General features: G+C 42.1%; 2 protein-coding genes across 4 annotated transcripts in view; one reads left to right on the top strand and one right to left on the bottom strand.

The window, feature by feature from the left end:
• The window catches only part of DMGDH (dimethylglycine dehydrogenase), a 77985-nt gene extending 69115 nt beyond the window's left edge, over positions 1 to 8870 (bottom strand). The window contains exons 1-2 of one of the 3 annotated variants that reach the window (XM_059890254.1): positions 8543 to 8646; positions 7752 to 7926 (exon numbers count right to left, since the gene is read on the bottom strand). In XM_059890254.1, the coding sequence (XP_059746237.1) occupies positions 7752 to 7926; positions 8543 to 8569 (202 nt within the window). In that variant the 5' untranslated portion in view covers positions 8570 to 8646. Of the gene's footprint in view, positions 1 to 7751; positions 7927 to 8542; positions 8647 to 8719 lie in introns of those variants that run through there. The other 2 variants (NM_001205545.2, XM_059890255.1) reach the window with 2 other exon arrangements.
• Positions 8871 to 8945: 75 nt separating this feature from the next.
• Positions 8946 to 15681, top strand: part of BHMT2 (betaine--homocysteine S-methyltransferase 2) — a 30431-nt gene continuing 23695 nt past the window's right edge. The window contains 3 exon segments of the mRNA XM_003586514.6: positions 8946 to 9006; positions 11073 to 11463; positions 14041 to 14177. Coding sequence (XP_003586562.3) covers positions 11383 to 11463; positions 14041 to 14177 — 218 coding nt within the window. The 5' untranslated portion in view covers positions 8946 to 9006; positions 11073 to 11382.

The raw sequence follows: 15681 nt of genomic DNA on the forward strand, positions 1-15681 counted from the left end.
AAATAAAATCTGTTTAGGAGTATTTATAAGGTTCTTCTAGGATTGTATGGGGCATTTGGTTCTCTTGAACTCAAAGACACCCCCATTAATATCATATGATATCACTTAGATGCAGAATTTAAAAAAAGATACAAATGAACTTGTGTACAAAAAAGACACAGACTCACAGATGTAGAAAACAAACTAATGGTTACCAAAGGGGAAAGGGCTGCGGGAGGGATAAATTGGGAGCTTGAGATGAACAGATATACACTACTATATATAAAATAGGTAAATAATGAGGATCCACTGCTTAGCACAGAGAACTATGTTTAATGTTTTGTAATAACCTATAATAGAAAATAATCTGAAAAAAAATATATATCTGAATCACTTTGTATTATGCTGGTGCAAAAGTAATTGCAGTTTTGCATTGTTGAACTTTGCCATTTGATATTGGAATACATTCTTAAATAAGTGTGGTTATGCTATACATCATTTCAATGCACATTTCTCACTTTATGTTTTTTTGCTAATGACTTACTACTTGCTATGTATTTTATATTTATTTTAGACTAAGGAAATGATTTTGACAAAAGCAAATTCAAGTGATTTTCTTATTTGAGTTCAATATGGCTCGTAAAGCAGCAGAGACAACTCACAACATCAACAACTCATTTGACCCAGTGCGGTGGCAGTTCAAGAAGTTTTATAAAGACGAGAGCCTTGAAGATGAGGAGCATAGTAGCTGGCCATTGGAAGTTGACAATGACCAATAGAGAAGCAGTTGTTGAAGCTGATCCTCTTACAACTATACAAGAACTTGCTGAAGAACTCAGCATCGACTGTTCTATGGTCATTCGGCATTTGAAGCAAATTGGAAAGGTGAAAAAAGTTGATAAGTAGGCACCTCATGAGCGGACTGAAGAAAAAAATCATCATTTTGAAGTGTCATCTTCTCTTATTCTATGTAAAAATAATGAACCATTTCTTGATGGCATTGTGACATGTGACAAAAAGTGGATTTTATATGACAATTGGTTGGTGATGACCAGCTCAGTGGTTGGACTGACAAGAAGCTCCAAAGCACTTTCCAAAGCCAAACTTGCACACAAAAAGGTTATGGTCACTGTTTGGTGGTCTGCTCCCATCTGATCCACTACGGCTTTCTGAATCTTGGTGAAACCATTACATCTGAGAAGTATGCTCAGCAAATCGATGAAATGCATCAAAAACCGCAATGCCTGCAGCCAGCATTGGTCAACAGAAAGGGCCCAGTTCTTCTCCGAGACAATGACTGACCACACGGTGCACAACCAACGCTCCAAAAGTTGAACAACTGGGCTACAACATTTTGCCTCATCTGCCATATTCACCTGATCTCTTGCCAACTGATTACACTTATTCAAGCATCTTGACAACTTTTTACAGCGAACACACATCTACAACTGGCGGTAAGCAGAAAATGCTTTCCAAGAACTCATAAAACCCCGAAGCACAGACTTTTATGTTACAGGAAAAAACATACTTATTTTTTGTTGGCAAAAATGTTTTGATCGTAATGGTTCTATTTTGATTAATAAGGATGTGTTTAAGTCTACTTATAATGATTTAAAATTCATGGTCCAAAACTGAAAGTTTGTTTGTACCAACCTAATGGTATACCTGAAACTAACACAGCATTGTAAATCAACTGTACTTATATTAAAAAAAAAAAAAAAAAAACAAACCATCAAAGTTCATCAATCATCTTTTATGGACCAGAATCTTGGGGTGTCTATCAAGTACTTGTTCAAGTGTTTGGCCACTTTTCTGAGAAAAATGTTGCCCCAACTTATAAGTTCTCTCATAGTCCAGCCCCGTAATGATGCAACTGTGAGTCAGACTCCCTAACTTTTAGCCAAACATCTCATCCTTATTTACATGATTGGTATCTAGATTGATAGGAACATTTCTAGTTCAATAATAGAGAATCTTTGGCTTTCAGGTATCTTCTAGAGAACTCAATTTTGTCTCCCTTGTATCTTTTGTCAATTGAGAAAATGTATTTTCATGAGCCTGGGCCTAGGATTCTGTCCATCATTCACTCCTCAAGATCCTCTAAGTTTAACCTAGGTTAAGTCAGGCCACCAGAAAGTGACCTATCTACACTACATCAGTCTTCTTTCCCAGCCTGGGAAGCTATTTTCACAGGTTAATGATCTCTCTTCTGAAAGAGTCACACGGATTTGTTTTTGTAAAACTTTTACTCAAAATGTTTAGCCCAATATCCTTTGCCTAGGGAACAAATTCTTCTATGAATTTCTGGTGAAGGAAAAGTTCATCTTTCTTACTGAACTAGAATAACTATTTCTATTAGCAACTCACACTAGCCTAGTTTCCCTGCTGCTAGGGCAGTGAGAAGTAAAGAATCTGCCTGTAACGCGAGAGACCTGGGTCCAGTTCCTGGGCTGGGAGGATCCCCTGGAGAAGGGAATGGCAGTCCACTCCAGTATTCTTGCCTGGAAAATCCCATGGACAGAGGAGCCTGGTGAACTATAGTCCATGGTGTCACAAAGAGTAGGGCACGACTGAGTGACTAACACTTTCACTTCACTTTCACATTTTATATTTTTAACAAATGGATACAAACCCTACTGAAACTCCTTATTTGGGAAAACATTAAATGTATTTACATTTAAATGTATCTCTTGCATACATGAGAGTTTTTCTAGGTGGTATATCATTTTGGTAAGAAAAAAATCTAATCATGATATCAACATTTCCAAACATCCCTTCTCAAAATGCTTTCTTTCCAACAGGACTATTTTGCTAAAATTCATTGTTTTTCACTTATTGTGAACATCACCTTGACTTTGAAGGAATAGACTATGTCTATTGTTTTATATGTTTATACTACATAGACTGCCTGAAGCTATTTCCATTACTACAAAGATCACCAAACTGGGGACATTTGTCTTTTTTCAAAAGAAAAACTTTAAGTTTTACAACTCTTTTAATTACTGTTACAGTATAACCAATTAATCTCTGTGTAGTACAACACTCTCAAAGTCATTCACTCTCCCTTTCATCACAAACAATATTATTTAAAGCCTTGTTTCTGTAAAATCAATCACAATATCCTGGAGCTCAGTATCCTGTTGATATCCTACAACATGTGATCTGCAGTATGTCATGGTTGAGTGAAGACAGACCAGAGAATGAGGATGCTTCCACTGTAGACTGTCAACCTCTCCCTGGCCAACCTTGTCATCATACACAATACGTCAACCACATCAAAGGCAAGGGCTATTTATAAAGATCAATAAAGATTAATTTCTTTCTTATATTTTACATAAAATAAATAGAAGGCCTGATATTGTTTTCTTATACCCTAAATGGAAAGTTTTGCATCTTTAGTTCTCAGCCCTCCAAAACATCCTCTTTAGCACCGTTCCCAGGGGCAGCCTCTCCCAGGGACCTCTTGGGCCAAAACCATTTCTTACGCCATCCTCTCCCCTTTCCTTCCATCCTACAAGAAATGTTCTATATTAGTATCAATAGTAGTATCAGGTGCTGACAAAGCAGTCTCATTAAAATATAGTGAAACCTCAGGACTTTGGGGATTTGTGACTCCATTTTGAATATTCACAAGCTGCGCCTTCCTCCCCAAAGCATCTGATTCCCCTTGCTCCAGAAATGTTTAGTCTTGAGCACATGTTTGTACTTCAGTGAAACTGCCTTTATTTTTGTAGTCTGTCCCTCCAGCTGGCCCCTCAAACTTCCACATTTCCATATCACCTCCAAAACTTCTCTATGTTAAAAATGAATGGAGATACATATATATGTATACACACATAGATATATATATAATTATATATATATAATGGAATATTAGTCAGCCATAAAAAAGAAAGAAATGTTGTCATTTGCAACAACGTAGATGAAGCTTAATGGCATTATGCTAAACAAAACAGGCAAAGAACTACAAATACCAAATACTGAATGATCTCATTTACATACGGAATCTAAAAACAAACAAACAAAACAACAGAACTCAGAAATATAGAGAATAGATTGATGGTTCCTAGAGGCAAGGGTTGGAGGATTGGTAAAATGGGTGCTGCCGCTGCTGCTGCTGCTAAGTCACTTCAGTCGTGTCCGACTCTGTGCGACCCCATAGACGGCAGCCCACCAGGCTCCCCTGTCCCTGGGATTCTCCAGGCAAGAACACGGGAGTGGGTTGCCATTTCCTTCTCCAGTGCATAAAAGAGAAAAGTGAAAGTGAAGTCGAAGCACAAACTTCCAGTTATGAGATCATAAGTCCCAGGGGATGTACCGTACAGCATGGTGACTACAGCTAACAATACAGTAATGCATATTTGAACATTGCTAAGAGAGTTGGTGATGGACAGGGAGGCCTGGCGTGCTGCAATTCATGGGGTCGCAAAGAGTCGGACACGACTGAGTGACTGAACTGAATTGAACTGAACTGAAGAGGGTAAATCTTAAAACATTTTTCTTTTCACAAGAACAAGTTTTGTAACTATGTGTGGTAATGGATGTTAGACTTATTGTGATCATTTTTCAATATATACAAATATCAAATCATTATGTGGTATACTTGAAACTAATATGTCAGTTACATCTCAAAAAATTCTAACATGTGGGATATCTTCATGATGCTCCTTAGTGGGAGACCCCTTGATTTGCAAGAATTCCTCTAATCAGCTTCCTAGGACAATTCTATTTTTGCTGTCTGTATTTGCAGGGACCCGTATAACCTGGCTCCTGATGCCTGAGTCCACCTTCAATTCATACTGCATGAACCTCATTTTGTGAAGCAGAGTCTACAACTTTGTTCACAAAGCAGATAATGCCTTTCCAACTCATCCTGGTATCTCTCTGCTTAAATAGAAATTATTTTGCACAGTTAACTTTTAACAAGAAGCTTTCATCTTAAAAATTTTGCCTACTTTTCTTAAAAAGATCTTAAGCTAAGGATATGCCATTTTATTGTTACCATTATTATGCATGAGATGTTTAAGAAGTGATAGTGCAGGGAATCCAGTAACTAAAATGCAGGTTACATCAAATCAATCAACTATAAATCAAAAAATTAGTAATTAAAATGTTAAAATGCACACCCTCCTTTTACAATCCAGAAGTGTGACAAAGGTGTAAGCCCACCCTCTCGGGTATTCCCACTCATTAAAAATTTCCATCTTCCCACCTGCTCTCACCAGGACAGCCTCATGGCCCCCTCACTCCCTCACCTCTGCCCATCTCTGCTCAAGTGTCACTTTTTCAAAGTAGCCTTCAGGCTCTTCAGCCCCCATCATTCTTAATCCCTTTACCCAGCTCTACTCTTCTGGCACTGATTACTCAAGAGCATCGCTGATTTGGTTTCCATCTGCCCCACCAGAATGTGACTCTGTGAGGGCAGGGCTTTCTTTTGGGCACTTCTGTGTCCTCATCTCCTAGAACAGTTCTGGCCTGACACAATACAGTGAGTGAGTGAAAGCCGTTCAGTCGTGTCCAACTCTTTGCGACCCCATGGACTTTACAGACCATGGAATTTTCCAGGCCAGAACACTGGAGTGGGTAGCCTTTCCCTTCTCCAGGGGATCTTCCCAACCCAGGGACTGAACCCAGGTCTCCCACATTGCAGGCAGATTCTTTACCAGATGAGCCACCAGGGAAGCCCAAGAATACTAGGGTGGGTAGCCTATCCCTTCTCCAGTAGATCTTCCCAACCCAGGAATCGAACTGGGGTCTCCTGCACTGCAGGCGGATTCTTTACCAACTGAGCTATGAGGGAAGCCCTGACACAATACAGGCTCTTCATAAATATTTGTTGAAAGAATGACCAAATGTCTGCTAAAAAGGAGTTAGAGAAAGGTGGGGGATAAATACAAGCTTTCTATTACATGACAACAGGAAGCCTGCCTAGGAAGTCTGGTTCAGGGAGGGGAGAAGAGCCAGAAGTGTCAATGGCTTCCTGGACCGTCTCTCCAGATACCAGGAAAGAAGCTGAGCCAGGACCGGTGACACAAGAGACAAGTGTGCCAGTGGGGGCGCAGAAGAGATACTCGGGAAAAACAAACAGAGAGAGACACTCAAGGAGGACCCGGCCTCCATCCCAGACTGAGGGGTGAGGGGGCTGGCAGGAAAGAAGGGAGAGAAACTGGGCTTGGTGCTGTTTTTCTAGAAGTCTCCGTCCAGTTGGCAGGTGTAGTCTGACTACATGACCATGGGGACTCTGGAGTGAACTAGGCTTAAGTCTGGGCAGTGCCCTCCCCCAAACTCGGCTGGAGAAAGGAGATCCACTATATCCCATACCAAGAGTACATTCTGGGTGTCAAAAGGCTCTAAAAGTGGCATTCCCTCTTGTCTCAATGGAAGAAAGCCAATGACAGAAAGGGATGATAGGCAGAAGGTAACACTACCCAACTCTTTTTTTTTAAATCAAGGAATAGTTGATGATGGGATAGTTGGATGGCATCACCAGCTCAATGTACATGAGTTTGAGCAAGCTCTGGGAGTTGGTGATAGACAGAGAAGCCTGGCATGCTGCAGTCCATGGGATCACAGAGTCAGACACGACTGAACCACTGAACTGAACTGATAGTTGATTTACCATGTTGTGTTAGTTTCTGGTGTATAGCAAAGTGACTCAAATATATGTAAATAGACATGCATATATTCTTTTTCATATTCTTTCCATTTTGGTTTATTACAGGATATTGATTACAGTTCCCTGTACTATATAGTTGGAACTTGTTGTTTATCCCAACTCTTCTTCCAAACATAAATGGAATCTAATGTTGTTAAAAACTTCCTCTCCCATCCTGACTTCAGAAATAACTAGATGGGCAGTATGAAAGTACTGCCAATCACCTCATTTACTTGAGCAGCTTTCCATCTAAGCCCAATTATTGTACAGAACTGGAACAATTGTGCATACCATTAAATATGCAAGATAAACTTGGTTGTGTGTCTTAATTAACACGAGAGCTATGTCACACGTTCTCAGCTGTCATAGTTAAGTCCTCATGAAGCCAAGCTGTTGTCGCCCAGCATTAAACTAAAATTCTAAATTAATAAATATAAAAGGATGACTAAAGCCAGGTGAGGGTACATAGGTCTTAGGCCTATATTCAGCCACTATCCTTGGATACAAAAGCTAACATTTACTAATTGCTCACCATAATAACTTTACACATATTAACTCAATCTTCATCATCACCCTATTTGGTAGGGACCATTAATATTCCCTTATGGCTCAGCTGGTAAAGAATCTGCCTGCAACATGGGAGACCTGGGTTCGATTCCTGGGTTCGACTCCAGGGAAGATCCCCTGGAGAAGGGCAAGGCTACCCACTTCAGTATTCTGGCCTAGAGAATTCCACGGACTGTATAGTCTGTGGGGTCGCAAAGAGGCGGACATGACTGAGCGACTTGCACTTTCACTTATTAATATTATTCCAATTTCACATATTGGAAAATGGAAGCTTAAGTAACTTGCTGGAAGTCACACAAGTAGAAAAGGACAGAACCAGGTTGTGAATCCAGAAGCCATATGTTCAAGATGATCTTATCAAGATGACCAACATCATAAATGTTGATCACCCCCCTGGAAGTCCATCAGCTAAGCTGCAATTGCACTTTCCAACACTATGAAAAGGGAACTCACTCTAAAGGGCTCACAGTGGGGAGCTGTGAACGGAAAAGAAACCAATCCTGCAAGTGCATAGCTTGGTGCCTGTGACAGTGCTGAGGTGTTCTCTTACTGCGTGCCAGGTGGATCCAGCAGTGAGCTCTGATTTCTCCAGAAGGACCACATCTTTCATGCCTGCTTTGGCCAAATGATAAGCCAGACTCACACCAACGCAGCCACCTCCAATGATCACTGTTTCTGCTCTGTCTTTCCATCTTGATTCTGCAGATAAGGGTGGGTTTTCCTCTCTGGAAGACAATTTATTTAATAATAGCTTTACTAGGCTATGATACTTAAAGTTTTCTGTTTGTTTTTTTCTGACTAGTATGAGTCTCCTTATTTATTCTTCTAGTACTTAACATCTAGTGTCTGTGAGATTTGCATTTATTGATCTAATCATCTGGGGAGCCTCAGCCTGACTTAGTTGGGAGAGGGAGGAGGACGGATCTGAACCCCATTTTCCATAATTCTGACCAACTGTAGATAACTAATAGAGCTAAAGAATTGAACAAATGACTTCTTTTTCGCAAAGAAACATAGAGAATAATCTATCTCAATCTACTTTAAAAACACACTTATCATTTTATTACATGAAAAACCATAATCATCATGAAGTCCATTATCTATAAATCTTGGATCACCTCCTCTCTCCAATGTTTTCCAGGTTGAAGAAAGCCAGGAGTGTAATGTTCTTCCTCGCTTAAGGTCCTCTCTCCGTGTACCTGCTTCTCTAATTATAATTATTGCTCAGCGGCTGGATATGTTTATATGCATGACTGTCTTCCTAGCTAGCTAGATCATGAGTTTCTCCAGGATGAACTGTAAAGAAACAAGGTATAATAAGCCAAGGAAGATCATATATACCCCTGTGTTTGCCTTCCCACGAACCATCTCTGGATAAATACAGAAGACACTACAATTGACTGAAGAAGGTGAGGGTTAGAAGTGCCCAAGTGCCCATAGCCGGAGACGTCTCGGCCCCTCGCTTGCAACCCCGCAGCTGTCCAGGCGCGGATCTCCGCGTAGACCGGCCCCACTCACCCTTGGCGGCTGCAGACTGAGCGCGGGCAGCCGGGGGAGCCCCTCGGCGGGAAGCCCAGCAGCCTGAGGCCCCGCAGCCGCCGTATGCCCGGACGGAGCATGGCGAGGCTGAGGGCGAGGGCGCCGGCATCGGCTCCCAAGCCAGCGGACTAAAGGGCAGGCGGGCGGGCGGGCGGGCGGGACCCTCCCCCGGACGTGGGGCGGGCTCCTGGCGGCGCGCGCTCCCGCCACTCTGTGCTGCACCGAGAGGCGCAATGGCACCGATCGAGGGGCCCAGAGTCAAGAAGGTGAGTTTCGGGGAGCCCGGGAGGTAGTCAGCCCTCCTGGCCGGGGGGCTCCACCTCAGTTTCTGGCCAAGCTCTGCGGCCCGGGCGAGGCACCTGGAGGGCTCTGAGCCTCCGTTTACCCCCTCGCGAGTCCGCAGGACTACAGTACCGCCTCGGTGTCAGAATGAGATAGCAATCTTAGGTACCAGCTATGGAGCCTCGCCTCGGTACCTGCACCGCTCTAGTGCTCTATGCAAATTATCTCCGCTTCACTTTTATTCCCACTTTACAGGTGAGGAAACTGAGGCTCAGAGTCAGCAGACTAGTTCAGGCTCATAGATCGGGTCCAGGTGGAGCAGGTATTTGAAATATAGCCTTTCAGACTTAGATGGCACTCACGTTTTCTACCCTCAGCCCACCTGCACCCACAGCTCTTCCACTCAACTGTCCCAAAGCGCGTTCCTCTCACGTTTGAAGAAGAGAGGTTGTCTGAACCCCCCAAGCCTCGCACTGGCCTGAAACCAGTCCCGGACGCGGACATCTCAGACCCGCAGCGGGGATTAGGGTGGGGGTGTGCTGGGCGGAGGGGTAGGGGCTCCACCTCATGTAGTCCGGCAGTTACGGTCTCCTAGCTCCCCTTTCCTGATGTGCTTCCCAGCTGTCGCCCTGTTCCCCCATTTTCACACTAGATGCGCGCGTGGTGGGGAGGAGACGTGACAAAACACAATTAGGAAGGGCGTGAACTTGGGCGCGGAACATCTCCAAACTCCTCAAAGCGAGCCAACTGTGCCAGATAATTCAGAAGAGAGGGTGGGCAAGGCAGCGACAGGATAGAAGTGGAAACGTGCACCACCATTTCATTTATACTAAAAAGATAGGGGCAACCAAGATGCCCCACAGTCCTGGCTCTGTAAATAAAGATCACTCACTTAATAAGCTATTAGGCAGCCAATTAAAAAGTTGAGTGTGGAAACAGGCAAAGTGCTTTGGCAATAAGTTACAAAAGGAGATATGAAATGTCACAGACTGATCCCAACTATATTAAAAATATTTATACACACACTGTACAGAAAGACACAATAATGATAGTAATTACATAAGATGTGGAATATGAGTTTAAAAAACTTAACAAAAAACATATTTTGGATATATTTTTCTGGTTATAAAAGTAAAATATGGGCATTGAAGAAAATAAGCATGATAAAAAGAACCTTATGATGATTTCTTTCTCTAATATTATGTTTACTTTTCAGTTCATTTCTTTAAAGGTTTTTTTTTTTTTCTTCTTCAATATGCTTTCCCTGTTCTATTTCCTGCTGGGCTCTGCTCTTTGCAATACCAAGATTTTCATACGAGAGCCCATGCTAATATGGGCCTGGGAGTTAAATGTTAGTGGGGTAGAGCTAAGCTCACCACTCTTCTCAGCTAACAGGTGCATCTTAAGTATTCATTTAACTGCCACAGAGGACAGCTCCAATTGCTTTCTTTAATACAAATGAGCAGTCCTGGTAGCAATTTCAGGCAGATGGAGAGAGATTTTAAGTAGACTGGACCTCTGGCAGCTTCCTGCCACAAAGTGAAGTTGCCCTACTCCTCTGTATGTGAATAAAGGTGCCCTGAAGCCAGATCTTAAATCCAAGAGGTCTAGATACTGCTATCTGCAAAAAGGGCATCGGTGCCTCTCAGAGCTAACTCAGATCCCAGGGAGAGTCACTGCCAAACAGAAAGGGAGGCTGGAATGAAAATATAGATATAGTGCAAATAATTTACAGTGTTCTTTATTTTACACAGTCCTCTGTCATTTTAGAGCTATATTTAGATTGTAAAGGTATAGCAGTTAACTGAGGTGTTAAGTCTAGCAGTGAAAGAGGGGCTAAAAGATGCTCTGATTGCATATCTTGATAATTTATTTTGCTAATAGCTGTTTAGAAAACTGGCAAAATTTTAAAATACTGGACAAACATCCAGATGACAGATAAAAATGTCTTACTTGTTATCATGAAGGCAACAGTCGAATTTCCACCATCATTTTCTTAAAACCCTAGCTAATTTTCTATTAAAGTATTATTTTTTTCCCTCCTTGTCAGGACCAAACTTGTAACATATGAGATACGTGACATTTTCAAAACAATCCAGTCATCTGCTAACTCTTGGCATAGTTTATTAAGGGCCTACTTCCCCTGTGGCTCAGATGGTAAAGAATCTGCCTGCAATGCGGGAGACCCAGGTTCGACCCCTGGGTCAGGAAGATCTCCTGGAGAAGGGAGTGGCAACTGACTCCAGTTTTCTTGCCTGGAGAATTCCATGGACAGAGAACCCTCACAGGCTACAGTCCATGGGATCGCAAAGAATGGACACGACTAAGCGACTGTCACTTCACTTCACTTTGGGTGCTATATGAGGTGGAGAGACAAGAAGGTGACAAGACAGGCCTGTCACCTGAGCCTCAAGCATCTTACAGCCAAACAGAGGCAACAGGTAAGTGACCAGATATGCAACACAGATGATGGATGCAGGAATGGAAGCTATACGAACTTCAGCAAGAGACAAAAGGGGATGTAATCATAAATAAGAGTAGGTCAGACAAGGCTTTGTTCTGGCAGCAGTGGAAGATAGTTTAGAGCGGGCTGGAGTGAACTGGAGACCATCATAATAGTCCAGGGCAGTAAGGATAGGGGAGGGGGCATATGTGAGATGTGTTAAATAGATATGCTTGGTGTAACCCTATGACAGATCGGATGTGGGAGGTGAGAGATCAACCTATAATAGCCAGATTGTGTGTTAATATTTTCCCCTCTAGAATTGTTGAATGTGTAATATTCAATCCAACTCTTAACAAAGTTAGCTTCATTGAAATATGTTAGATTTTCAATTTGGAATTTGAGACAAATGATGATACCTTTGATTCTCTCTTCCACATCCCTCCACAGCATTTAGTCATTACCCTGTACTGTGATGGTCTGTCGATATAATGGCCTTCCCCAAGGCAACCAGAACTTAGAGCTTCTTGAGGGCAGTGACCATTATTCCAATGTTTATCCCTCTTGCCTAGAAACTGGATCTAGTATGTGGGAAGGTCTCAGTGAAAGTTTAAGTCCTTTTTATGTTTCAAAAGTACAAAATGAAAGGAGCAAATTTCACTCTATGGAGGGAGTAGGGAGAGAGGTGAGAATCATAGAATACATTAGCATTTCTTCTACATTCAGCTAAAATTTATCTTTGGATATGAAGTATGGAAAAATAACCAGAGTCAGGAGCTCTCTCTGCCGAAACAGTGTTGCTGGTTGACACAGCTGGGCTGCGTTCCACTTCCCTCCACAGGAAAACGGAGGAGGACGGTGGCCTGGGGTTTAGCCTCAGGGCAGCCACTTCTAACATACTTTCCTGAGCTGCAGATGTGACTGGTTACAAGGGGCAGCTCCCCTATTCACGCACTGCTCTGTGTCTAGCTGTAGGCAGAGTTGAGATGAACTGGCTGATATTCTCACTAAAAGGTTGTATCTTCAAACCAATTCAACCTAGTTAAGATTCATACAATTTTCACACAACAGTAGGATACAAATTTTATTCAAGTTCCCATAGACTATAAACTAGGAGACACTTGGTGCTTTTCAGATCTTCTATATTCTTCTGTCTTTCTGTATATTCATTCTACTAATTTTTGAGAATTTGATATTGAAACCCCAACTAAAAATCTTAATTTATCTACTTAAAAAATAAACTATACATAACTTTGTTCTGTATTTCCCAAGTCTCCTGTAAATGTGTTATCATACTTTCAAAATTGTAAAAATAAAAAAGAGAGGAAAAGGTTATATCTTCAACTAATGTAGTCTATGCAAGAAGGATAAGGATTCCCATGGGGCTATTTGCAGTTTTTATAAATCAAAAGGAAGGTCTCTCTGGAAGAAAATGACACTTGACAAATGACCTGAAGGAAATGAGAGGATGAACCATGTAGGTATCTGGGGACGTACTTTGTACTCAATGGACACCATTAGCCCTTGGATAACTGCTCTGGATGCAATCTTTTATTCAGGTTATAGGTGGGCTGACTAGAAAGGAGGCAAAAGAGAGACTAGATTAGAAATTTAGAAGGTCTGACGTCTACTGTTTTAGCTACTGAGCTCTATGATCTTGAGCAATTCACTCAGCCTCTCTGAACCTCAGTTTCCTCATTTATAAAATTGCAATAAAAACTGTCTGTCCTGCCTAGCTCCCAGACTTGTTAGGAGTACCAAATGATAACAAGTCTGGGGACATCCCGGAAAAATGTAGGGCAGAACTATGAAATGCTGTGTCCAGTAGGATTATGTCCAATGGTTCACACAAAAAAAGAGGTTTATTTTTCTCACCTAAAAAATGCAGTCATGGTCCACGGCCTCTGCAGCTCCTCTAAGCTGTGGTCAAGACACCAGGCTGCAGGTATCAGCCTGTGCCCTCAGCCCTAGCACGTGGCTTTCAATGGCATGGCTGCAAGATGATGGCTGTGGCACCAGGACTTGAGCTGATAGTCCAGACAGGAAGGAGAAAAAGGGACAAGATGGAAGGGTGTGGGCATCTCTATCAGGAAAACAAATCTCTTCTAGAAATTTTCAGCAGGCTTTCACTTATACCCATCGGCCACCACTGTATCACATGGCCAGTCCCCCACAGCAAAGGAGCCTGAGACACGAGAATTTTTTTTAAGTTGGGGACATTGTCTCCCCAAACAAAATACATTAGCAAACACGAGGAGAAAAAAATGAATGTTAGTTAGGCGATAAGCAGTGTCTACCACAAACATCTTGAAAAATCAAAATATCATGGAATCAGCATTTTCACTATAATTTGATTCATATTAAATGGTATTTAAGAAAAAATAGTCACAGAACTTGGGGCAAAATAAGTACCTGGATTGTCCAATAGAGTCTACTCAAGTTTTCTGAAATACTATCAGGCACAGATGATTTTCACAAAACTGGAGCTGTAAGACCACTGTACCCACCTTTCCTACAACTGGAAACTGCTTTTAGGAAAAATAAAAAGAAGGTGATTTTTCTTTCTATTCTTCAGGGCCTTTTAGAACATCTGGATAGTGGGGAGGTTGTGGTTGGAGATGGCAGCTTCCTCCTAACTCTGGAGAAGAGGGGCTACGTGAAGGCCGGGCTCTGGACTCCAGAAGCCGTAGTAGAGCATCCAAACGCAGGTCGGTGCCAGCATCACCCTCAGTGGTTAACTGGGTGACAATTGCTTAGATCTGGCTGAGAGAAGCTAAACAGCGAGTGTTTTCTAAGCACTGTTTCACTTGCCAGAATTGCTAAGATGTGGTGATACTGGCTGTAAACGAATCAAATAGAAAAAATGGCTTCTCTCTCTCCCATCCTCCCCACTCTTGCATGTGTGTGTGAGCTCTCTCTCTCTCCCTCACACACATACACTTACATCTTTACGTATAGGGAGTGCTAAAATATATATCCTAATATTTGTTCCATGAATATTTATTTACCTTATGTATATTCAAGAGTTTCCGTAACACAAGAAAACTATTATTGCTTCAGAATCATCCGTCTGGCTAATTTGCATATGATATTAAAACAGTATGTTTGATAGGGATGATTAATGGTAATTCCAGGTGACTTAGCTGGTAAAGTATCCGCCTGCAATGCGGGAGACCTGGATTTGATCCCTGGGTTGGGAAGATCCCCTGGAGAAGGGAATGGCTACCCACTCCAGTATTCTGGCCTGGAGAATTCCACGGACTGTATAGTCCATGGAGTCACGAAGTTGGTCACAACTAAGGAACTTTCACTTTTCACTTTTAAACTTAACAGAGCTTAGACAGGAGACAACCAGGTTCTGTTGTGGGGAGAAAAGCGGCAAAGAAATAAACACAGTTTTACTTCGTCCTCTTGGCTGGAAAAAAAAAAAAAAAGAGTTGGAGGTAGAAACTGTGATAGAATTGGTTGGTAACATCAAATTGAAACTTTAATTCTGTAAAGTTTGCTCTTCTTTGTATTTGCTTCCTAAATTAAAGTGGGAAATACAGCCAAAGAAGAAATGGGTGAAACAGGATACAAGCTGGGATGGGACTTTTGATTTGTTCTCCTTTTGTTCATACATGCACAGTGTGTCAGACAAACATGGGTTTTACTGACCAGCTGAGTGACCCTGGGCAAGTCATTTGACCTCTGAGGATGAGTTTCTTCATCTGTCACACGGGAGCATGACATGGGCTGCTTGTGAGGACTCATGAGTTAACCCACATGAAATGCCCAGCATATAAGTACCCAATGGCCACGATTACTGTTCCATCAGACACTCAGAGTTAGATGGTAGGACAAAGTTCTGTCTTTCTGGTGTTAGCAGAGAGACTTCATCTGGCCCAAGAAGAACTCATTCTTAATTTTAGAAGATCTTTTTTGCACTCTCAGGAACAAAGTGCTGAAATAGTAGGATGGAGATTGAAGTGGGGGGAGAGGGATGAAGAGCAAGAGGAAGGCGAGTCCGATGGACAAGGAAAGCTCTCTGGCCGCATCTCCCAGCTGCTTGACTCGACCCCATTTGGTGGGGGCTCTACCATCTGCATTCTGCCTGCTGTGAGAATTCCCTCATTCTACTTGGAGGGCTTCCCACTACTGACTATAAGTAGACCAGCTACATCCTTCTTGACACTGGCAAATGAATAAACCCTTGTTATACTAAGAGACCAAGGAT

The sequence above is a fragment of the Bos taurus genome, chromosome 10 (assembly GCF_002263795.3).
Source record: "Bos taurus isolate L1 Dominette 01449 registration number 42190680 breed Hereford chromosome 10, ARS-UCD2.0, whole genome shotgun sequence".
Lineage (NCBI taxonomy): Eukaryota > Metazoa > Chordata > Mammalia > Artiodactyla > Bovidae > Bos > Bos taurus.